Source organism: Grammomys surdaster, unplaced genomic scaffold (assembly GCF_004785775.1).
Source record: "Grammomys surdaster isolate TR1022 unplaced genomic scaffold, NIH_TR_1.0 371, whole genome shotgun sequence".
Taxonomy (NCBI): Eukaryota; Metazoa; Chordata; class Mammalia; order Rodentia; family Muridae; genus Grammomys; species Grammomys surdaster.
Window position 1 is genome coordinate 6558500 of NW_021604790.1, and position 25915 is coordinate 6584414.

Below are 25915 nucleotides of genomic sequence, written 5' to 3' on the forward strand. Positions count from 1 at the left end.
AAAAAAAAAAAAAAAAAAAAAAAAAAAAAAAAAAAAAAAAAAAAAAAAAAAAAAAAAAAAAAAAAAAAAAAAAAAAAAAAAAAAAAAAACAGAATGGTTTGACGTAAGTGAACTAATAAATGAAGCTTCTTTTTAGAAGGGACCAGTCACTAAAGTATGAATGCTGACGGGTAGCTAACGCTCTCTGGTTAGGGGAAAAAAAAAAAAAAAGCAGTGTCTCTGGATTATCACATCTGTGCACACACACAAAATGAAGTGTGGGGCTTGCTTGGTGGTAATGCCCTTGCCCATAATGTGTGAGGCTTTGGTCTTCCCCAAAATGCTTGGTTTCCCAAGCACTACAGAAACAAACAAACAGCGGGGCAGTGGTAGCGCACTTTAATCCCAGCCCTTGGGACGCAGAGACAGGCAGATTTCTGAATTCGAGGCCAGCCTGGTCTACAGAGTGAGTTCCAGGACAGCCAGGGTTTCACAGAGAAATCCTGTCTTGAAAAACCAAAAAAAAAAAAAAAAAAAAAATAAATATATATATATATATATATATATATATATATATATATATATATATGTGTGTGTGTGTGTGTGTGTGTGTGTGTGTATACATATACATATATATATGTATATGTATATATATATATATATATTATAAATACTATTCTCCATGAACACATGGTTCTTCAATGTGTGTTTGTGCTAGTTAGTGTTATTATTTGTTTGTTTGTACTTATTGCTTTTTTGTTTTTTGTTTGTTTTTTGAGACAGGGTTTCTCTGTGTAGCCCTAGAAAGAAATCAGACTTTGCTTTCTTAGCAGTACTGGAGGTTTTAGAAGTTATAGGAGGGCCAGGGAGATGGCAAAGTATTTGCTTGTTTTGAGACAAGGTCTTGATAGGCAGCCCTAACTGGGCTTGGAATGCACTATGTAGATCAAGATGGACTCCAGTTTGTGGCGATCCTTCTGCATCTGCCCCCTGAGTACTGAAATGTTAAGCGTGAGCCATCATACCTGTCTCTGAGTGACTTTCTCACAGACCCAAGGGTCCTGAGATTCACAGGGCAACCTCTCTCCACTGAGGCTTCCACCAAAATGACATCTCAAGCCAGGCAGTGGTGGTGAATGCCTTTAATCTCAGCACTCGGGAGGCAGAGGGAGGTGGATCTCTGTGAGTTCCAGACCAGCTTGGTCTACAGAGTGAGTTCCAGGATAGCCAGGGCTACATAGAGAAACCCCATCTTGGGAAGCAAAACAAAAACAAAAAAACCAAAAAGGTATCTTAACACTTCTCACAAATGCCTCTGCCAAGAGCAATATGTTCCCTCACTCTCCCTTTGTGGCAGGGTTAAGGGAAGTGGTGGAAATCCTATCTGAGATATGTTACCGAAGATTTAATTTAATATCTGGTTTCTGTCTCCCAAGTGCCACCTAATTATTTCGGTCTAGGGAGGCAACAAGCAGTAGGGTCAGAATCCATTTTTCATCTCAAAGAAATGAAGCAGAGAAAGGGAAAGCAGAAAAGGTCCCACCTTTCCTTGCTGTTTGGTTGTGTATCAGCTTATCTTCCCATGGTTGGTTATAGATGGTAAATGATACCACTGCCTGAAGCCTGATTTCCCTTCTATCCCAACCCTGCCTTATACAGTTGGTAAAAACCTTTTGTAATTAAAGGGAGCCTTGGCTTTACCGTAATGGCTGTTGGCTTCCACATTGGGCTCAGAAACCTTCTCGCTGTTGGAGTTCAGAAGTGGAGCAGCTGGCCTTCACATGTAGATTAAAAAGAAAAGAGAAAAATATGTATTAATATTCTTTCCCCAAACCAACAAAAACCATCAAAGGAAGATCCTGAGAAAGCAAGAAGAAATATGCCCATTAGACACTCATAATCACAGCACTGGGGAGGCTGAGGCAGGAGAATTGCTGTGAATCTGAGACCAGCCAGGGCTACACAGCAAGACACAAAAAGCTAGTCGTGGTACCACATGCCTGAAGTCCCAGCCCTTGGGAGATAGAGGCAAGAGGATCAGGAATTTTAGGCTAGCCTGGGCAAAAGCAAAAGGTAAAGGATGCAAAATCATTTTTTTTTTTTGAATTTTAGGAGTACGTGTGTGTGTGTGTGTGTGTGTGTGTATGTGTATTGTATGTGTGTGTGTATAGTATATGGTACCTACCTGCAGAGCTGAGCCATGTCTCCAGCTTGGTAAAAAACATTTCTTTTAAAAAGGTCAACTCTATTATTCTAAGTATGTAATGAGTTGGCAATCTTCCACTGAGACAGACAGACAGAAACACACACACCCATTATACCCAAGGCCCTTATTCTTTATGAGTTTGCTAAGAATCTCTGGTAACTTCCTAGCAACCAGTCTAGGCTTGCAGACAAATCCAGCCCTGCCCACAAAGAAGCCACCCCCTCTTACAGGGACACTGACCTGGACATCTCCACGGGTTTCTGTTTGGCTTTAAAAAAGAAACAAAAATCCAGGTCAGTATAAGTAAGTACACAGGACAGTGACAGTCTTTTCCTTGACTCTCCTGAAGCCTGAATACCGAACAAAGGAGAGAAGAGGAACTGGGGTGTAGCTCAGTGCAAAAAGACAAAGGACCCCACTCCATACCATCTGTTCCTCCCAGCCCAGACTGAAGCACCATTTTACTTGAGCCTAGGCTAGACCCTATTCTTGCAAATGTATATGGTACATGATACAAGATCATGGCACAACTGGAAGATTACCTGGGAGGCATATGGTGTGTGCCTGTGCCCCACACAGTATATGCAGGTGTGCGTGAGTGCGCCCCACACAGGACGCACACCAAGAAATAGCTTCTTCTGACTAGACCAGGTATAATGTCACCCGGACCTACCCAGTTGGCTTGCCCAACTAGACAAGTACCCTGTGTTCACGAGCAGCAAAAGCTTCGCATCCACCAAAGCCAGGACCTTGAGTTACCAAGCTGACATCCCATAAGGAGACTGCATGGTGCTCCCTCAGGCTCCTCCAGGATGCCTCACAGACACAGACACTTCCCCGGAAGAGCACGCTGCAGATAGGCACTCACCCTTGGCTCTCCTCAGGAAGTAGCATTTGGCTGCAACTATCAAGGCGGCAATGACCACTCCAATGACAACCACCGCAATGAGCCCTTTCTTCCACGGGGCAAGAAAGACTGGAAGTTGGGGAGAAAAAAAAAAAAGAGAAAGCACATGTTTTTCTCTTCCCAGCAAGAAGTAACAGCAGATTTAAGCAGCAATTCAGACCCCATTTTGCAGTCTGTGTAAATGGCATCTTGCTTTGGCAGCTGCTTATGAGGGCTTCTGTACTCAGCCTGTGCCGAGATGGTGGCTTCTGCTAGAAGCCAAGGTCAGCTACGGTCTTCAAGGAGGTACCAAGCCAATTTTGCTGAGGTGTTGTTCCGTTTGGAGTGGCCTTTCCATTCTCCTCCATCTCTACAGGACCCTCCCAATCAAGCATATAGCTAGCTTCCTTTTTTTTGTTGTTGTTTTTTTGTTTTTTTGAGACATGGTTTCTCTGTGTAGCCCTGGCTGTCCTGGAACTCACTCTGTAGACCAGGCTAGCCTCGAACTCAGAAATCCACCTGCCTCTGCCTCCCAAGTGCTGGGATTAAAGGCGTGTGCCACCACTGCCCAGCTGCTAGCTTCCTATTAACACGCCTGTGTTTGGGTACAGGTCACTCATGGATAGACATCTAATTCACAATATGAATCAACTGGTATCTCTCTATCAGATACTTAGAATTGGGACTGGATAAAATATTTTCAGTTCTATATATATAATCATCTCCTTTTCTGCTCAAGTTAGTATGAGTGGGTTTCTACCAATTATAACTAATTAGACACTGGTCTCTTATCTCTCTCAGATGAGCTAGTCTCCACTTCTCCCTTTCACAAGGAAGGCATGCTTTCTGTCCCTTGGAAGGAAGCCTGTGTACTGATGCCCTGGTGGGGCCTGGACTCACCTCTGACTGTTAGCGTGCTGCTCCGGTGACTGGTCTTCATAAGGTTGGCTCTGTTGGAGGCTGTACAATAGTACTGTCCCTCCTGTTCCTTGCTAGTTTGTTTATTGAACCAAAACGCTTGGGTGCCATTCACGACGTCTTCGTGAAAGGGTCTGTTCTCCTTTTCTTTGTAAAACTGAAACGTGATTGGTCGAGTTCCCTTATTCACAGAGCACTGAAGCGCCATTTCACTTCCAGACTGTATCTCCTTATTCGACAGGATGGAAATCGTAACTCCTTCCACCGGGACTGGAAAACAGGTCAAGGATCAGCCAGGAGCAGAGGGGAGCGAAGCAAGTCAGAGGTGCACACCCGGAATCCCAGGATTTGGGAGATGCATGCAGAAGGATCTCATGTTCCAAGCCAGAATGCAACACAGAGACCCATTCACAAAGAACCCAACAGGGAGAGGAAGGGAGTTAAACAGAGAAGGGACACAGAATGGCCACTTCTTGTCAGCTTCTCTTCCAGCCTAGGATTTCAATCCTCTTCTCTCCACTTCCACTGATTAAACCAGAAGGACAGTAACAGACACCACCTGTCCCCATTCACTGATAAAGCACAAGATGCTAAGGACACACATCATCCTCCCACTTTAATCATGACTGGCCGGCCACTCAACAGAATGACAAGATTAACTTGTGCTCTCTCTTGGAGTTTTGAGTATATGTGCACATGTACGTATGTACGCATGTAGGTGTACATGTGTGTTTGTGTGTGTGTTTGAATGATCTCTCTCTGCCTTTCTGCTTACAATGTTGTGTGGCACATGGGCTGGAGAGATGCCCCAGTGGTTGTGGCTGTTCTTCCAGAGGACCCCACATGGCTGTTCACAATTCCCAGCACCCACATGGCTGTTCACAATTCCTAGCACCCATATGGCTGTTCACAATTCCCAGCACCCACATGACTGTTCACAATTCCTAGCACCCACATGGCTGTTCACAATTCCTAGCACCCACATGGCTGTTCACAATTCCCAGCACCCACATGGCTGTTCACAACTGTCTGTAACTCTAGTTCCAGAGGATTGGACACACTCCTGGAGATATACATGCAGGGAAAACATTAACACACATCAGATAAATAAATAAGAATTGTAAACGGTGTGTGGTGATTACCCTTGTTTTTTCCTCTTTCTATGTGCTTTTTAAAGCCTTGTCTCCCATTTTTTTTTTTTTTTTTTTTTTGGTTTTTTTGAGACAGAGTTTCTCTGTGTAGCCCTGGCTGTCCTGGAACTCACTCTGTAGACCAGGCTAGCCTCGAACTCTCGAACTCAGAAATCCGCCTGCCTCTGCCTCCCAAGTGCTGGGATTAAAGGCGTGTGCCACCACCACCACCGCCCGGCGAGGTCATTCATTCTTAACGCAGTTTTCCAGTCTTGGCCTCCTCTTCTTGAGCATCACCCAGCCCCCACCCCTGTTAACATGGCTTCACCATCTGTGCTGTCTCTGAAGCTGATTCTCCTCCCTTGCTGCTGCCTTCTTCTTTACTACTTATTTTGGCAGTGAAATATGGATTTGAGTTTTCTCTTCCACCTCCACTCTTTTATTAAAGGTAACATTTTGATTTATTTATTCTGTGCACGGGTGTGTACATGAAACTCCGAGAACAGTTTCTGGGAATCTGTCCTTCCACCAAGTAGGGTCCAGGGGCCTGAACTCAGGTCATTAGGCCGAGCAGGCTCTGTTGGGAGCCGACTCTTAGTGGAAAGTGGCTATCATCTTTACAGCCATCTCGAGCCATATACCCTGACAAGAGACTTGTTTCAACAGCCTGCAATAGCTGAGCACACTCTAATAAACATCTTGTTACACTGTTTAGTGCCCCCAGCTGCAAGGTGCTCCTGGTATCCATGGCTACAAGGCACGTGACATAGTAGCTTCAGTTGAGCTTGTCCACGAGGGCAAGTCACGTGGTAAAGGGTATAAATACCCAGGATTTCCTTTCTATTGGGAAGGTGGGAGGTGAAAGGTGGAAGGAGTGAGGAGAATATAGAAGAAGAGAGGAGAATAAAGAAGAGACTTGAAGAGACTCCACCGGACTCTGTCTTGTATCTATCTTTTGCATCTCTCGCTCCTTTTTTGCCCTTCCTCCATCCCCACTCTCTCTCTTGCTAGACCCTGACCAGCAGACTGGAGCAGCAGAACCGGTTGGCCTTTACAAAGTAACAGAACCTGACTGCCGTTACAAAAGAAACAGCCGTTACAAGGCACCTCTTGACCTGCCGAGCCATCTCACCAGTGCCTCCACCTCCACTTTAGAGACTTTACCTCCGCGCTCAGCTTTTATTTCTGAGCATTGAAACCTAAACAGAAGTTTCCTGTCCCGACAGCTTCCTGGAACCTCCCAGCTCCCTTCCCATGTGGAAGCTCAGAGAGACAAATCCACTGTCCCCTCACTGTGCCACCTTTCCTCAACAACATTCTTAACCATTCAAATTCTGGTCCTATGTCACCATTCCAGGCCACCTTCCCTTCTAGCGACAGTGGACTGGCCAGCAGACAGACATGAGTCACCTCTCTGAGCACACAGGGCGGTATGGTCCTGAAGGAAGCTGAGTATCAGGCCTGGGATGGCAGTGGTCCCACACAGGGGCCGACAGCCTGAGCACATTGCTAGATCTGACAGGCTCTCCCACTGGGAAGCACAAGAGGTTGATGGTGAATTAGTCTCAGGAGCTACACTGCCTGGGTTCAAATCCCAGCCCTACCAACCATGCATTAGCTCTAAGTCTTAGTGAGTTCACTGCAAGATCAATGGTAAACTATGATGAATTTCGTGTGCTATTTTAAATATTACTAGGGATAATTTACAACGATGCTTCACCCAGGGCTGGACACATGAGACGGTCTCAGTCAATGCTAGTCACTAACACTGGCCCAATTTAAACTCAAGCTCCCTCTTCCTCATGGGGCTTTTATTTGCTACTTTATTTATACTTTTATTTACTTTTCATTTACTCTTTCCCCTCCTCTTCTTCTTCCTCCTCCTCCTCTCCTGTGGTGGTTGTTTTTTCTTTCTTTCTTTCTTTCTTTCTTTCTTTCTTTCTTTCTTTCTTTCTTTCTTTTTTGAGACAAGTTTTCTGTGTCGTGGCTGCCCTGGAACTCAATCTATAGACCAGGCTGGCCTTGAACTCAAGAGATACACCTGCCTCTGCCTCCGGAGCTCTGGGATGAAAGGTGTGTGCCACCACGGCCCAGATGCACTTACTTTTTGACATCTGGAGATCTGAAGTCTTCACTCCTCAACAACAGCCTGGATGCATAGCAACCAGGTTCATTTTCCCAGACTGTTCTTATGATGTCCCTCCTCCCTCCCTTATCCACTGAGATTTGGGTTTTATATAACCCGGGGGGGGGGGGGAGGCCTTGATCTCACCATGTACCTAAGGATAACCTTGAACTCTTAATCACCTGCCTCTGCTTACCAAGTGCTGTGATTGCAGGCGTGTTTCACCGCTTGCACCGGATCCTCCCACCTTGTGGCACCCCAGCATAGGTACACAGTATACGATTATAAACTGCATGTTAATGATTCATTTTTATGCGCATTAATGTTTTGCCTGCAGGTATGTCTGTGTGAGGGCATCCGGTCCCCAGCTGCCATGTGGATGCTGGAAATTGAACCCAGGTCCTCTGAAACAGTAGCCAGTGCTCTTAACCACTGAGCCATCTCTTCAGCCCCTATAAACTGCAGGTTGATAACACAGAATTATTAAACAAAAGTTGCTGGAGGACAGAGGAGAAGGTGGACTGAGAGTCTTATGGCGGGATTCAGGGCAGCGGAGGGCCACCCAAAGGCACAAGTCAGATGCTTGAGGAAAAGCTATCCAACCCCAAGACCATGGTGAGGATCCCAGGCTATGTCAGCAATTTCCATGAGGCCATGGTCTGCAGCAGTGCCTGCCGCAGATTCTATGTGTGACTCAGATGTTCCACTAAGGCCAGTAGGCAGGACCAAGTCCTGGCCTGCAGTTCTTGGGGGTGGCTCTCTCTTCATCTGAAATGGCCCCCAAACCAAAGAAGCCCAACTACACAATACCAGCAGTTCCTTAAGTCCAGCTATCTTCAATTTTTAGGGGTTCAGTCGTCACTTGGAAGGTAAAAAGGGGTTAAAATGGCCACATCAAGAACCGCCAGGCATTTCCCAGACCCACTGCTGGGGCTTGGTCTTGCTTTATACTTATCTGCTATGAGACTCATAGGTAGCGTCCTGTGATCCCCACAATCCCTAGCCCTGAGCCCCATCTTTGCTTCTCACCACACAGCTGCTTACCTATCACCTTGACCCTCAGGATCTCGCTGTGCACCTCTGGGTGGGAATGGCAATTGTCTGCTACACACTGGTATTCCACGTCTTCGGTGGGCTTGTCCGTGAATGTGGCCGGGTCACTGGAGTTCATCTGGAGAGTCTGGAACTTGCTCTTTGCCTTCATAAGGTGATAAGTAATGGGTGCAGTCCCATTTACTGACTGGCAGCTGATGCCTACGGCTTGTCCTTTTATGATCTCAGACTTGGCATCGTGAAAAATCCTGGGCTCAGAGAGCATTTCTAGAACAACGGAGAAAATCCAAATAAAACAGAAGCAACAACCCAGCCCAGGACCTTCCTTCTGAAAGCTGAGATTGGTTTTCCCCATTGAGATCATGATTTCCAAGGCCTGCCTGCCTTCCCTATCCATCTTAAGGGGCTCCTATAGGGCTGCCCAGGCCAGGCCAGGCAATGCTTGTCTATATGTGTGTGCATGTGATAACCAGGGAGAAAAGGAACTGCTGTAAACAGATGGGGATGTAGCCCAGTGGTAGAGCACTTCCCTAGCATGTATAAAGTCTTGAGTTCAACTCCCAGCACAAGGAAAGTGGAGGCAGGAAGAAGTTTGTATGTTTGAGGCCAGCCAGGGCTACATAGTGAGACCCTGTGTCAAAATAGCAAAAATATATGTTGTTCAAATCTAACTTTTTTTTTTTTTAGACAGGGTTTCTTTGTATAGTCCTCAATACCCTGTAGACCAGGCTGGCCTCGAACTCACAGATATCTGTCTGCCTCTGCCACCTGAGTGCTTGGATTAAAGGAGTGTACCATTACAGCCCAGCTTAAAATATCTATTTTATTTTTTTTTGTTTTTCGAGACAGGGTTTCTCTGTATAGCCCTGGCTGTCCTGGAACTCACTCTGTAGACCAGGCTGGCCTCCAACTCAGAAATCCACCTGCCTCTGCCTCCCAAGTGCTGGAACTAAAGGCATGCGCCATCACTGCCCGGCTAAAATATCTAATTTTTATAAGCAAAATAACGATATAATCTCTGGGTGTAGTAGAGCACACCTGCAATTCCACACCTGAGAGGGCAGGCAGGAAAACAACAAGTGTGAGGCTAGCCTGAGCTACATAGTATAACCCTGTCCTGTCTCAGAAGGAGGAGGGAACTAGGAGGAACTCTGGGAGAGTGTGGGATAAGGAAAAAAAGGAAGTAACGGAGGGAGAAAGGAGGTAGAAGATCCAGGGATGGTGGTACATGCTTGCCTGTAGGTCTACCATCCGGGTGTGATGGCTTGTGCGTGATGTGGGTGCTGGGAACTGAACCCAGGTCCTCTGCAAGAGCAGCAAGTGCCTGTAGCCACTAGGCAAATTCTTTAGACCCCTCATGTTTGTTTTTTGAGACAGGACCCTGCCCTGTAACCCAGGTTGGACTTGAGCTTACTGCAATCCTCCAGCCTCTCTGCTGGGATTAATGGCATGTACCACCAGCATCCAGTTAGAATCTTCTTTTTTTTTTTTTTTTGGTTTTTCGAGACAGGGTTTCTCTGTATAGCCCGGGCTGTCCTGGAACTCACTCTGTAGACCAGGCTGGCCTCGAACTCAGAAATCCGCCTGCCTCTGCCTCCCGAGTGCTGGGATTAAAGGCGTGCGCCACCACCGCCCGGCTAGAATCTTCTTTTTTAAAACCTTTTTTTTTTTAAATGTTGGGAGTTGAGGAGGATTGAGAAAGGCCCTTGCTATATGACTATGTAACCCAGGAGGATTGAGACAGGCTCTTGCTATGCATCCCAGGCTGGTCTTAAACTCACAGCAATCCCTGTCTCAACTTCCTGGGTATCAAGATTATAGGTATGTACTACATGCCTCCTAAACAGGTCTTAGATATACACAGAAGTCTGTGCATTCTATGTGCACACACATATACAGATTAAATACGGAGGTCAGGGGACAGCTTGTAGGAGTCGTTTCTCTGCTTCTACCATGTGGATCTCAGAGACTGAACTCAGGTTGTCTGAGTGGGCAGCAATCACCGTTACTCAATATGCCATTTTCCTGGCCCTCCCTGGAGTTCTTAATCTGTCTGAATCCCATCAGCCTTTGCAACTGCACTGCCCTGGGGACAGCTGACCATTGGGGAGAGCTAACCATCACATCCCTTGTTCCTATTCAATCTTTGTCTATCTGAGCAGCTGAGAGTGTACTCACCGCACACCTGGATCTGTACCAAGCCACTTCTCTTGAACACTTTGCCAACGCCTGCGGTACAGCTGTACAGCCCGCTGTCCCTCTCCTCAGCGATCTTGCTGAAATTCTGATACTGTGACAACACCGTCTCTTCCTTCTGGATGGTGAAGTTGGATACAGGCGCGCCCAGGACGGAGCAGGACAGGTCCAACATTTTTCCCTGGTCCAGATGACTGGAGGAGAATTCTAGCTTCGGCTTGGGAAACAGCTCTGAGGAACATCAAGTGGGAAGGGAAGGAGATGTGTCTGGGTACCACTTCAGTCCTCTGCAGGAGACACTTGTGGCCCAGTTACTTTCAGCAGAATCAACCCTTAGGATCCTGCAAAAAGTCTTCCTCTGCTTCTCATATACCTGATGACACGGCCTTAAAGAGCCAGGACTCCCTCTGAACTTGAGATCTCACTGTAGGCTCTTCCTGCATTTCATCATATGAGGATTCACTCATCCATCCATTTATTTGAGACGGGGTCTCAAGTAGCTTAGGTTGGCCTTGAACTAACTATGTAGCCAGGGATGGCCTTGAACTTCTGCTCCTCCTATTGTCACCCCCTAGGTGTTGGGACTACAGGTGTGTACCACTATGCCTGGGTGTTTACTGTAGGGAAGACCCTTTGCTGGGTTATGGGATGATGACTGCATGTGAGACAATCTGACTTCAAGGAACTTATGTCTGATGCTCAGCTCAGGAATACCACTTGCAGCAGAGCCCACAGACAGGAAACTGAACTTCACCCTGGGCAGATTAAGGGAACAGTCCCTGGAAGGAAGTTGTTCTAGGTGGTTGCCAAGAGAAAGTATATTAGATAATATTTGCAAGTTCATTATGGCTAGAAGAAACCACCATTGACAGGCCTGCTTGTATCTGAAGCCCTCAATTCTTAGTAAGCACCCCAGTGTACAGAAGAATGCGTCATATGTGTCATATATGTATATATATGATGGCTTTCTTTTCTAACAAGAAAATGTATACCTTATCAAGAGCACTCTAGATTTATTTATTTTATGTATATGGGTACACTGTTGCTCTCTTCAGACACACCAGAAGAGGGCATCAGATCCCATTACAGATGGTTGTGAGCTACTATGTGGTTGCTGGGATTTGAACTCAGGACCTCTGGAAGAGCAGTCAGTGTTCTTAACCGCTGAGCCATCTCTCCAGCCCCCAAGAGCACTCTAAATGTTTGTTATTATCAATAATGTACAGTGCATGCTGGGCATGATGGGGCATGCCTTTGATCTCAGTACTCAGGAGGCAGATCTCTCTGAGTTCTATATAGGGACCAGCCTGGTCTACATAGGGGAGTTCTAAGACTATATTATGAGAATGTAAGAGAATGTTTCAAAAATTATAAATAAATAAACAAACAAATAAATAAATAACTAGCTTACTAAACTGTACATGAGGTCACACCCTACACCAGGAGGATCTGATATAGTGTGCTAATCCCCTAACTGACGAGTTGGCAACCTGCCTACCTGTTATAAGCCTGGGGGTGGTGGCTGTGACTGCATGTTCAGAGCTTGACACTTGGGCGTTTAAAGGAAACTACTAAATGAACGGGTGAATGTTTGTAGGAATGGAGACTTCCAGTGGAAGAGCAGAGCTGACTCTGCCCTTGGAAACATTGTAACACAAGGCTCGGCCAATCCTCCGTCTAACCACAGTGCAAGTTAAGAACATAGCATTGAGCAAAAGAGTTATTCTGCTCAAAAGAATAAAACACTATTCTTTTAAGTGGTAAGTATTTTAGAGAAATAAAGCCAGGCACAGGGGTTAGAACTAGTACTGGGCAGTGCCTGCTATGGTGGAGACTGCCTGGAGTCCTAGTACTTGCATGGAGGCAGCAGGATCAAGAGTTCAAGACCGAATTCCACTAAGTGAAAGGCCAGCCTCAGCTACAAGAGATCTCGTCTTTAAAAAAAAAAAAATGGAGAAAGGTGGAGAGATAGCTCAATAGTTAAGAGCACTAACTGCTCTTGCAGAGGACCTGATTAGGTTCCTACATCAGACAGCTCACAAGCGCCTGTAACTCCAGTTCCAAGAGCGCTGACATCCTCTGACCTCAACCTCACATCACACACATGGCACATATAAATGCACACAGACATACATTCTTTTTTTTTCAGAATCTTTTTGTTTGATTTTTGTTTTTTGTTTGTTTGTTTGAGATAGGGTCTCACTATGTAGCTTTGGCTGGCCTGGCCTCGAACTCATAGAGATATGCCTGCTTCTGCCTCCCAAGTGCTGGCATTACAGACATGTGGAACAGGTGTGTCACCATACCTGTTACAATCTTTTACAGGTTGGCTATGGTGGTGCATGCCTTTAATCTGAGCACTCAGGAGACAGAGAGGCAGGTAGATTTCTGTGAGTTTAAGTCCAGTCTGGTCTACAATGGGAGTTCCAGGACAACCAAGACAGGCTTTTAAAGACAGAGAAACCCTGCCTTGAAAAACAGAGAGAGAGGGGGCTGGAGAGATGGCTCAGCGGTTAAGAGCACTGACTGCTCTTCCAGAGGTCCTGAGTTCAAATCCCAGCAACCACATGGTGGCTCACAACCATCTGTAATGAGATCTGATGCCCTCTTCTGGTGTGTCTGAAGACAGCTACAGTGTACTCATAAATAAAATAAATAAATAAATAAATCTTTAAAAAAAAAAAAGAGAGAGAGAGAGAGAGAGAGAGAGAGAGAGAGAGAGAGAGAGAACCTTTTATTGAATTCTACCCCCCTAGCATAGCTGTAGATATTTTGATCCATGCCCATTGGCTATTTCATACTGTTGCTGTAATACGACTGCCAGTCACTGATGCAGAAAAGTTATTCAGAGCGGGGTCATATGTTATGAGGTTGGCTGACCTTAAAAAATTCCACAACCATAAGTGTCACGTAGGGCCCATCAAATTAAAGGTCAGTATGAACCGTTACGACCTAAATGGCTGAGTCACGGCTGACCACTGGGCAGCACTTCTAGCACCCACGTAGGAGCTCATTGTGCTTTTTACTGTTTTAGCCTTTATAAACTGACATAGAAAAAAATGTTCAGGGTCGTAGCCTCAGCCCCCAGATTCTGAACTATGGCCCTGATTGATCAGTCTTAGGGTGTGTGTTCAATACAGCCCTGTCTGAGATCAGTGTTTGTGTGGTTTATGGGGTGACTCCTGGACCCCAACACCTTTTAGAAAAAGAGTTTAGGCTCAGCACTTAAGAGCACTGGCTACTCTTGCAGAGGACCCAGGTTCAATTCCCAGCATCAATATGGTGACTTCCAACTGTAACTCCAGTTCTAGGACAGCCTATACCCTATTCTGGCCTTCATGGACACCAAGCCTACAAGTGGTTTGCAGACATACATGCAGGCAAAACATCCACACACACATAAAATAAAATTTAAAAAACTTAAAGAGGTCATGAAGAAGAGTTTGTCACAGAGGAAAGATATACACCTGCAGGGGTATTAGCCAATGCTCACTTGAATCCAGACCATAGCTATCTCATTTAAACATTGTGACAGTCCCCACAACTATCTCATTTAAATGGACATTGTGACGGTCCTATAAGGGGAGTGCCATCACATCCTCATTGTATCTCACACAGTAGGGCCAGGTTCAAGAGTTCAGCCAAGGGCACAGAAGTAGAGAGCAGCAGGATTGAGTCAGTTGCCAGTACAGCCAACCGCTATACACCGATTCTTTCCCGCAAGCCCCAGCACCCAGCATGAATATACTCAAGACAACCTGGAACAGAAAAGGCATCATGCTCATTGGCTAGGGTCTCACAAGACAGCACAGGCTGGCCTTGAACTCGTGATCCTCCTACCTCAGCCCCCCCCCCCAAATGCTGGCATTATAGACATGTAGAACTATGCCTACCCACAATGCCTCTTGAGCACCCGCCTGCCACCTGCCAGCCCCTCAGCATTCCTACCTGTTATGTTGACAATGATGCTACTGGCCTTGGAGATGCGATTCGATTCCACTTTGCAGGTATAGTGTCCACTGTGCTCTACCATGGCCATGACTGAGTAGACAGCCTCGCTGCCTTGCTTGGATGTAGCTACAATCATCTTGTCCTTTTGGATTATGATTTCTGGAAATTCCCGGACCAAGTGTGTCACTTGAACTATGCACTTAATGTGGAGCTGGTCTCCTTCTATGATCATCCCAGGAGGCTCAATTTGAAACTTGGGAGTAGAGAAGGACGCTACAAGAAAGAGGACAAGCCAGTTGGACTCAAGTTCAAAACTGGGCATGCTCTACTCTATTATCTGGGTGGGAGGAACCCTGCGTGTGTATGGAGGGCACCATGTTCCAGTGCACGTGTGTGTAAAGGCAGGAAGAACAGCAAGTATGCTGACCACTGAGCCATCTCTCTAGCCCCATTTGCCCTGTTTTTTTGTGAGACCGACTCTCTTATTGGCTTGGGGCTGAGGCTGAGTAGCCAGTGAGTATCAGGACTCTGTCTGTCTCTGGCTCTCTAGGGCTGGGATTACAAATGTGCACCACCATACCTGGCTTTACATGGGTTTGGGGCGTCAAACTCACTTTCTGAGCTATCTCTCTAGCTCCTCTGACTCCTCTTCCTTGCGGCCCCTCCCCCAGTGGATTTAGGTTTCCCCAAATCCTGGTCAAACATTCCACCACATGTTAGTATCTCTAGTCCTCTCTTTCATTTTTACTTTGAGAGAGGGTCTCACTCAATTGCCCAGACTGCCCTTGAACTTTCAATCCTCCTGCCTCAGCATCTTGAGTAGGTGAGATGGCAGGCCTGTACCATCACACTCAGCTGTCATTCCCACCCCCTACTTATCTTTTTAGTTAATGTCATTTATTTATTTGGCTCATGGGAGAAAGAGTCTCATAGGTGAGGGATAGTCTTGAACCTCTGAACCCCCTGCCTGTACCTCACCAGGGCTGGGATTACAGTCTATACTACCAAGCTTATAATTATGAGAGCAAGCACCCCAAAAGGAGGTGCAGCTTCTCCAATTTCTGGGCTCCTTTTTGCTACATGTAACCTGTCACCACAAAGGATGGTACAGAGGGCAGGATTCTGACCCTGCACGGTGACGTATTCACTCCTGGTGAATTCCGAGTACACCACTCGGTCTCCGGACAGGACCCCAGCTTGGCAGCGAAACACTAACACGTGGTCTTGCTCCTCAATGGGAAATTCCATGAGCTCAGAGTTCTGGCTGGAGGTCTTGTCTCTACTTCGCTTGACAAGCTTTGTCTCCAGTTCTAGTTTTTCAATTTTAAAAAATATTGGTGGCTTTTCTTCTTGCATGGAACAATTGACAGTCACGACCCCGCCTTCTGTCACTTCCTTTTTGTCCAGTGTCACCTGGGGCCTGGATACGCCTTTGGAGAATGAGAAAGCGTGGTTAGGATCAGTTCCTCATAATGGCCCATCTCCCCGATCTGTCACTGTGGCTGATCCGTATCAGAGCCCTTTTTTCCCTGAAGACTCAGCCCTATCCATCCCAGGTGATCACTGGGCATCTACATGCCTGACATTGTAGTGTACAGTCTAAAAATATAATACAATGGTGTTTTCAATGGTTTACAATCCCCTTTGGAAGGTGGGGCAACTAGATTCCCAACTGGTACAGTTTAAAAAAAGGAAAAACCCAGGTGTGGCGATGTATACCTTTCATCACCGTTCTCAGGAAGCAGAAACAGGGAGATCTCTCTGAGTTCGAGGCTAGCCTGGTCTACATAGTGAGTTCCAGGTCAGCCAGGGCTACATAGTGAGATCCTGTCTCAGAAAAAAAAAAAAGTCAGTATTTAATAATGTTACTTCAGCTGATGCTTTCATTGTCTGTATGCATGTGTATGTGTACGGGAGTGCATGAGTGCGTGTGTGTGTGTGTGTGTGTGTGTGTACATGTGCATGTGTCTCCATGCGGAGGCCACAGGTCAACATTGGGCATCTTCCTCGGCTGCTCTCCGCCTCACCTAACTATTTGAGGTGGATCTCTCACTGAACCTGAGTCTTACTAATTCAACTAGGCTGAATGGCCAGCAAACCCAGGGATCTTCCTGTCTGTCCACACCCCCAGTTGTAGGATTACAGGCACATCCCAGGCCATGGGTACTGGGAATCTGCACACTCGTGTCTTTTGTTTGCGTGGAAGACTTTTTGCAGGTTGAGCTCTCCCTGGTCTCTGTTGTAATTTATTGAATGGCTACCTCAAGCCTGGGTCTTCACCCAGGATATAAAAAATGGGCCAGTTGTTGTTGTTGCCTTTGTTTTGAGACAGGGTTTCTCTGTGTAGCCCTGGCTGTACTGGAGCTTGCTTTGTAGATTAGGCTGACCTTAGACTCACAAAGATCCACCTGCTTCTGCCTCCCCAGTGCTGGGATTAAAAGTATATGTTTATAGCCCAAAAGAGCAGACAGATGGGGGAAGGGAAACAGATGTTTCACAACAGCTAAGGTACAGCCTAGGGAATGTTCTATGAGGTGGCATCATCCCAGGAAGAGAGTAAATTTGCCCAGACAAAGATGGCATAGCATCACTAGGTTACCTAGCGGGTTACCTCATGGGCCCACTATGGTCTGTGTTGTTCACCATTGACTAAAGACTGTACCTCATGCCGGAAACTGTGCTTAAGTCCCCGACTGACTGATTACCTGTTACCTCCACTTCATTCACAAGGATTCTAGAATTTAACGTTCTCATTACATTTTACTTATTATCTGTCTGGTGTTGTGTGTGGTCCCAAGAGTGCTATGTTGTAAGTGCGGAGGTCATGGGAGGCTATGGGAGTTAGCCCCCTCCTTCTACTACGGGGGTTCAGGGAATTGAACGCTGCTCAGGCTTGACATCCGTAATTTTAACCTCCCAGGTACCTCTGTGGCCCCTGAAGTTTAGTATGGCTATCGGATTTGTCCAGATGGTGACTCGGCACAGAGAGACTGCAGTCTAGTGGGGCTTGTTCTGTTTTTCCAGACAGGGTTTCTCTGTGTAGCCTTGGTTATCCTAGAACTCACTCCGTAGACCAGGCCATCTTGAACTCACGGAGGTCTACCTGCCTCTGCCTCCGGAGTGCTGAGATTAAAGGTGTGCACCACCAAGGCCTGGCTCATGTGGCACAGCCTGCGGTCTGTCACTGTCACAGAGGGGCATAAACACTGTAAGGGCTAGTGCCCTGGGAAAAATGAACTATGTTGAGAAAGTGCTAGAAGAAACTCAGTAGCAGTGTGTGGAGCCGCACGTCTGTAACGCCAGCGCATGCGCAAGAGATTGACGCCATCCCGGGGAAACTGTGTTTCAGAGAGGGGATTGAGAGAATAAAGTGTCGTCTATGACTTAAGGAGGATGGGGAAGGGTGTTCCCAAGGCTGGGACATCATTCCAAAGGAGGAAGTCCTGCCTTCACACAGCGGGAATTTCTAAAGCCTACAGTTTCAGGTCTGGATGCTAGGTAGTGAGCAGGAAATGTGGAGCTAACCAGCTAACCAGCGTGACTGGCGTCACCGTGAACGGTATGACCAGCGTCACCAAAGTGAGCAGCGTCATCAGTCTGCTAGTCTGCATGCATCGTCCAAACCCCAGGACTCACCATTCACCTTCACCGGGTACTCAGTCGTGGTTTTTTCCTTGTTGTTCAGGATCACGGTGCATTTGTACTTCCCTGAGTGGAAGACCCGAGCCTGAGGAATGACGTAGCTCTCTGTGGGCTCCCTCGAGGAGACATTGTACACCAGCGCATCGTCCTTATAGAACAGCACCAGGTGCTGAGGCCTGATTTTAGAGGTGGTGCTGATATCCACAAGGCACTGCAGGGTTAGTCTCTGCCCATTCACCACCTCCCAGGATGGCAGGCTTTCCATATGGATGCTGTTGATGGTGAAAGCTGAGGCAAAGCAGAAGGATGGCAGACACTGTTACCTCAGAAACAGCATCGTTCAGAGACACAGACCCATGCACACACCACACACATGTACACCACGCCACACACACACACCACAACACACACATACCCCCCTCACATACCCCCCTCACACACATACCACACACACATACCACACACACATACCTCCCCCCCCCCACACCACATTATATATATATATACACACACACTACATGTCCTACACACACCACACACACACAACACACACATACACCACACACACACATACCATACACACATACCATACACACATACATACACACCACACATACATACACCACATACACACACCATACCACACACATATATACACCATACACCCCCCCCACACACACAACACATAAACATACCACACATATATACACACGCCATACATATACCACACACACATACACACACACACACAAAATAAGTCTTTTTTTAAAAGGAGTTATTTCTTAAGTTGTTGTGATAGGTATATAGGAAAGTGGCCACAAAAGCATGCAATACTGTGTGGTACACAGTAGTTGCTTAATAAACAGTGACTTTCTGTCCTAAAGTCAGACATGCCCAGGAAAGTTCACCCATGGTTCTAGTTGTCCCAGTCTCTCCCTCCTTCTTTACCTCTTCTTCTTTCCTTTCCTCCTCTCTTCATTCTTTGTTCCCTTCCCACCTCTCCCACCCCCACCCCCCAACACCCCTATCTGTTCTAGAACTCACTCCGGAGACCAGGCTGGCCATGAACTCCAAGATCCTCTGCCTCTGCTTCCTAACTGCTGGGATTAAAGGTATGTGCCACCACTCTAGACTGCTTCCTCTGCCTTATTTTGTATTTCTATTTTATTTATTATTATTATTATCATTTTTTTGGTTTTTCGAGACAGGGTTTCTCTGTACAGCCCTGGCTGTCCTGGAACTCAGAAATCCGCCTGCTTCTGCCTCCCAAGTGCTGGGATTAAAGGCATGCGCCACCACCACCTGGCATATTTCTATTTTCTTAACATTTAAAAATGCTTTCTCAACCCTGTCTCAAAAAACAAAAAACAAATAAAAATGCTTTCTCTAGTAACTGTTTTCAAGACCCTGTGAAAAAAATACAGATCACATCACACAAAATTAAGGCACAGTATTTGTCAGATGTGGGGCTAACATCTGTAAGTCCCAGCATTTGGAAGGTGAAGGCAGGAAGATTGCTATGAGCTCAAGGCAAGTCCAGGTCCCAGAGAGAGATTGTGTCTCAAGTTTAAAAAATTAAATGAGGGAGAGAGATGTAGGATTATAGCAAATTCAAGGCCAACCTTGTATTTTAGTGTATTTTAGGCAAGCCAGTGAAGTTCTAAAATCTTAGATAAGATAGATAGATAAATAGATAGATAGATAGATAGATAGATAGACTGACAGACAGACAGATGTGTTGAGGGAGGGCTGGGGATGTATTTCAGGGGTTGGGTACTTGCCTAGCATGTAAAATGGCCTGGGTTCAATCCCTTGTACCACAAACAAAAATGTGTACTGAGGCTGGACATATAGCTCAGAGACAGTGTACGTACACTGTGGTTTCAGAAAGCACCTTAGGGACAAAAAGAACAGGCTTTCAAAGGACAGTCATTACCTGAAATAGATGTATGGAGGTAAAAAAAACTCCCTATGTTGTGGCCAGCGGGTGTGTGTCATTTCACGGCCTCAGAGTGTGGGATGTAAAACCATGTCAGGAAGTTTGGTAAGGTAGAGCAGGTTGAGACCCGGAGACTCGGTGGGCACACACATGAGACTTAGGTCACTCCCCACTCCCTGCCAGCATCCTGGCCTGGAACATGTGCCAACTCCTCCCAGAAAAGAAACGTGTCTTATGGTCACGTAGGCCCAGAACAGAGTTCTCTATGCTTATGAAGTACCTAGAGATAGAGACCTGGAGGGCTTAGCCAATAAGCTTCCCTTCCCAGACGTTCCTCCCTGTAAAAGTTATATGATCTCAGGTCCATCCAGAGAAGTGGGTATGCTACGTTATGCATCCATTTTCCGTCATGAACAACCAATAAACTTTTTAGAACCATAGACTGTCTTTCATCGAGATCTGCCAGGGGGAGCCATGAAGAAGACATTCAACTATAAAAGCACAGCTTAATGCTCCCATAGAAGGCCTTTCTATGCTCCCAGCCACAGCTGCCACCAAGCCTGCTCCACCAAGCCAAGGACAGTCACCACATGACAAGCCAGAGCTCCCCTTCCCACCCCCACCCCCAGCCCCAGGCTAGACACTGACCCCAGCCTGAGGGCCCCTGACTCAGTTCTCAGCTCTTCCTCCCCATGGCGCCTGGATGTCCAAGATTCAGAAAACCCCCTCAGCCCCCGCCTGCCCCGGGACCGAACCAGCTCCCGGCTTTCCCACATTTAGACTGTGCTTTCCTACGCCCGGAGCGATGTCTTGGGCGGTTCCCTACAGCCTGGAGCCCCGCTCCAGCAGCGGAACAGAATAAGTGTAGTGAAACTCCCCGCGTTCTGCCTCCCTAAGGGGCTGCGCCCAGGATGAAGACGAGGAAAGGACCCACATGGGGGGGGGGGGAAGACTTGAAACCAATTTTATTTTATTTTTTTAGGCAGAGTTTGATGTAGCCTATCACTTCCTCTAGCTCACAGCTGAGGATAACTGAACTTCCGGTCTTCCTGTCTCCACCTCCTAAGCCAGTGATAGTCCAGTCCTCTTTCTTAATGCTTCGACTTCCATGCAGTTCTTCATGCCGTGGTGTCTCCCCGACCATAAAATTACTTTTACTATTATTTCGTTTTTGTTAATTTGTTTTTTCTGTTACCATTTCATAACTGTAATTTTGCTACTGCTCTGAATCTTATTGTAAATATCTGATATGCAGGATATCTGATATGCGACCTCCAAAGGGGTCTCTCTCAACCATAGGTTGAGAACTGGTGTCCTAAATGACAGGACTGAAGTGTGCGTCACTAGACCAGGTTTACAGAGACACAGATGAAGGCTTACACCCTTACACATAAAATAAACAAACCTAAAAAAAAATCTGGAGACAATTTTATTTTTAGATAATTTAAAGCTGAAAATAGTGACCAATTCGTACCCGTAAACCCACAGTAGGAAACTGAGGCAGAAGGTTCCCTGTGAGCACAAAGCATACTGCACACACGAGAAAACTTAAACAGGAACTCTTCTGGGCTGTTCACTTAAGAGATAGCAAGCTACATACCACACATAGGGTGACACCTTCAAGCCTAGCAGTTGGCCAGAATAAACCCAAAATGCATGTGGCTATGAGAAATTCAAAGACTGGAGATGGTGAAAGATATCAGATACGTAGTGGTTTGAGTGAAAATGGCCCACAGAAGCCATTAGGAAGTGGCATCATTGAGAGGTGAGGACTCACTGGAATAGGTTGTGGGGTTCCAAGGCTACATATGTTGCCTGGACATGCAGGCCCAGAGCAGGGAGGAAGCAGTCCTACTCCTGATGGTCTCCAGATGAGATTTATGGGATGTTGACAAGTTTTGACCTCACTCTTGCTCCAGAAGAGCTGGGCAAGTTGCATGGCTTTCAGGGCCCCACAGCGGGTGGGGGTTTGATAGAGGAGGTGTGTCACTGAGGATGGGCTTTGAAGTCTCTGATGCTCAAGCCAGGCCCAGTGGCTCACTCCCTCTTCTTGCTGCCAGTGGATCCAGATATAGAACTCTCAGCTACCTGTCCAAAGCACCACGGTCTATCTGCGTGCAGCCATGCTTCCTGCCATGATGTTAATGGACCAAATTTCTGAACCGTAAGCCAGCCCCAATTAACTGTTTTCCTTCATACAAGTTGCTGTGGTCATGTGTCTCATTGCAGTGATAAATTCTAACTAAGATAGGTATAGAAAAGTCGTGTCAGCTTAACATAGAGGCCCATGGCTTAGGTAAGGCTCTAAAAGTTCAGTTCTTACCCAGTGAGAGGAAAATATCCATAGGCCATGACCACCACATGTGTCACATGATGGTCTAAATCACCTCACTGACAAACCAGGAAAGACATCCAGGAATTGTGATTATGCCACCTTGCCACACCCTCACCAACTGTGCCAGATTGACTGAGGGAAGGCATCTGGGCTGGATTTTGTCCCCTCACTAGATCCACACGTTAAATCCTAACCTCCAGTCTTGTTGAATGTGACTATATGGACCTCAGGCCTCTACTGAGACCATTAAATTAAACTAAAATGAGGCCGGCCGGTACCATAGATTCTAAATCTGATAGGTCTGTGTTCCTGTCTTGTGAACACAGATCCCATGTGAAAACGTGGCTGAGGCATAGGGATTGCTGTAAATTTGATGAGACCAGTCTGGCTGTATACTAGATCCTATCTTTAAAAAGGAAAGAAAGGAAAGGAAAAAGGGCAGTCATCCAGTAACAGGAGCAAACTCAGAAGCCAGATTTGTCAAGCACTTTATCTTCGACTTCTAGCTTTCTGAGAAGCAATATGTTTCTCTTTACTTAACAGTCTGTAGTGTGTGCTATCTTAGCCTAAACAGACTAACAAGGATGGAGCTACACATGGTGGCTCATGCAGGTAAATAAATGTAGCACTCAGGAGAAGGTAGCAAGATTATTACTGTGAGCTCAAGGGCTTGAGCTACAAAGTAAAACCCTGCCTGCCTGGGGACATAGTTAATAGAATGCTTGCTTAGTATGCATAATGAAGCTCTGGATACAATCCCCAACACCACATTTAAAAAGAAAAAGGCCAGTGAGATGGCTCATCAGGTAAAGGCATCCGCCACCAAGCCTGATGACCTGAGTTCAATTCCTGAAACCCACATTAGTGGAAGGAGAGGCCCTATACCATCAAGTTATCCTCTGACCTACATATGTATAGAATGGCTGTCTTCCTCCAAATGAAGTTTCAAAAAACATAAAGAAGAAACTAACATCCTGTCTACACACACACACACACACACACACACACACACACACACACAAATAGCTTCATGGTTGTACATATCCTTAACACCTGCACTCAGTCCTGTCTACATCACAAGTTCCATGCCCTCCAGGGGCTACATAGTAAGACCCCATCTAAAACAAATGAACAGTACCACTCCCCTCCCCCAAACAAACAAAACCCAACACTCACAGAATTGTCTTATAGAGGAGCAGAGGGTATAATTCTACTTGCTTGCCATGTGTGAGCCCTGGACTCAGCTCTAGCACCAGGAAAAGAGAGAACAAAACGAAACCTGAGAGCTGGTGTCCCAGCACTAGGCAAGCTAGGCCAGCGAGTGCAGCCGACCCATTACTAGACTCGGACTCCTTATAAACCACCAACAGATTTTGTTTGTTTCCCTTTGGATCCAAAAGTTCTCTAATTTCAATGAACTACTCGTGAGGTAGAGGGAGGGAGATCAGGAGTTCTAGGCCAGCAGTGGGCTAGTCTGAGGCTAACCTGGACAATATATTGAGCCCTTGTCTCAAAAAAACACCACATAAAGCAGGGGCTAGGGCTCAGTGGGAGAAGTTGTAGGCCAGCCAGGGCTATATAGTGAGACCCTGTTCCCTGTTTTCTCTCTCTCTCTCTCTCTCTCTCTCTCTCTCTCTCTCTCTCTCTCTCCTCTCTCTCTTTAAAAAAAAAAAAAAAGCCAGGCGGTGGTGGCACACGCCTCTAGTCCCAGCACTTGGGAGGCAGAGGCAGGCAGATTTCTGAGTTCGAGGCCAGCCTGGTCTACAGAGTGAGTTCTAGGACAGCCAGGGCTACACAGAGAAACCCTGTCTCGAAAAACCAAAAAAAAAAAAAAAAAAAAAAAAAAAGAGTAACTAACTGGAGGTTCCCACGTGTACCAACTTCTCAAAGCAGAGAGATGTCTATGTCCTGCTTACTTACTTCTTCATGAAGGTTTTGGGGTTTATGTCCTCCAAAAGGTAACATGAATATAAACAGGGAAAAGATGAAATTATACTACTATTCACTGTGAATTTTCATACACACATAAAATAGAGAAATTCAGAAATGACCCAGTAAAAAAAACTAAAGTGAGACATTCTCAAGAGTTGACCTTTTACCAGGAAATGAACAGCCACAGGCCAGTCCCCTCTGCGGTGGCCAGGGCAGTTAGTTACTTCAACCCACGGTTATCAGCAGTGGGTTCCACTCAGCCCAGGCTTGCATCCCCCTCTGAGTGGCCTCCCAGGCAGGGGTCACCACACTTGGCTTATGAGATGCTGAAGAGTGAACCTAGGGCTCTGAATGTGGCATGTAAGCACCATATCCACTGGAGACACAGCATCGTTCTTAGCACCGGGGAAAACACCTGGAAAATGGTAGCTGAAGTCTATCTTTCACAGAATAAATGGGAGTTTTAAAGCTTCATCTCTCCTTTGTTTCTTTTCTTTTCCTTTTTTTTTTTTTTTTTGGTTTTTCGAGACAGGGTTTCTCTGTATAGCCCTGGCAGTCCTGGAACTCACTCCTGTAGACCAGGCTGGCCTTGAACTCAGAAATCTGCCTGCCTCTGCCTCCCAAGTTCTGGGATTAAAGGCATATGCCACTACCACCCGGCTCTCCTCTGTTTCTTTTTTTCTTTTTTTAAAGATTTATTTATTTTATGTGAGTACACTGTAACTGTCTTCAGACACACCAGAAGAGGGCACCAGATCCCATTACAGATGGTTGTGAGCCACCATGTGGTTGCTGGGAATTTAACTCAGGACCTTTGGAAGAACAGTCAGTGCTCTTAACCTCTGACCCATCTCTCCAGCCCTCTCCTCTGTTTCTAGAAATTTATTTCACACAGAACAATTTGTAACATCGCAATATCCAAACTAGGGGTGTAGATCTCCAGTAGACCACACACCTAGCATGTATAAGGTCCTCTGCTCAATTCCCAGGACTGCCAGAAATAAACCGATGAATTCTTTAGGCTCCCAGATCTATTCATACTGTGTGGTCTCCACCCTAGTTACACGGGCTACTGTATAAACAGCATCCTGAACAAGCCGCCTTTAGCTAGGTAGGGTTGAAAGTTGTTGTTGTTATTATTATTACTATTTGTGGTTTTTTTGTTTGTTTGTTTGTTTGTTTGTTTTTTGAGGCAGGGTTTCTCTATGTATATCTGGCTGTCCTGGAACTCACTCAGTAGACCAGACTGGCTTCCTACTCAGAGATCTGCCTGCCTTTGTCTCCTTAGTGCTTGAGGGTGTGTGCCACTAAGCCTGGCTATTTGGAAGTTGTTGTTTTGTTTGTTTTTAATTCCTGTGGTCTTTCTACTTCTATATGTTGAAACGGGAATGCTAAGACATCTGCATTCCTTGGGAATTTATTTTCTTGGGGCTAGGAAATCGAAGCTTTGAATGCAAGGCAAGCCATTGAGCCCCACCCCACCCCAGTCATCCCCCCCCCTCCATATTTTTATCTTGGTTGATAACTGAGGCAAGATCCCCATGGTAATAAAAGAGGGCTGGGTCTGAGGGATAATCCCTTCTCTCCTCCTTCACACTCCAGGACAACTATAGAAAACACTAC

The 25915-nt window shown here is 46.2% G+C and overlaps 1 protein-coding gene across 5 annotated transcripts in view; it reads right to left on the reverse strand.

Moving 5' to 3' along the window:
- The window catches only part of Pecam1 (platelet and endothelial cell adhesion molecule 1), a 101072-nt gene that overhangs the window by 25235 nt on the left and 49922 nt on the right, over positions 1 to 25915 (reverse strand). For all 5 annotated transcript variants that reach the window (XM_028780362.1, XM_028780365.1, XM_028780363.1 and 2 more), the window contains 9 exons: positions 18081 to 18374; positions 15572 to 15874; positions 14442 to 14717; positions 10476 to 10724; positions 8289 to 8564; positions 3972 to 4259; positions 3054 to 3161; positions 2426 to 2453; positions 1681 to 1754 (listed from right to left, as the gene is read on the reverse strand). In XM_028780362.1, the coding sequence (XP_028636195.1) occupies positions 1681 to 1754; positions 2426 to 2453; positions 3054 to 3161; positions 3972 to 4259; positions 8289 to 8564; positions 10476 to 10724; positions 14442 to 14717; positions 15572 to 15874; positions 18081 to 18374 (1896 nt within the window). The remainder of the gene's footprint in view (positions 1 to 1680; positions 1755 to 2425; positions 2454 to 3053; positions 3162 to 3971; positions 4260 to 8288; positions 8565 to 10475; positions 10725 to 14441; positions 14718 to 15571; positions 15875 to 18080; positions 18375 to 25915) is intronic.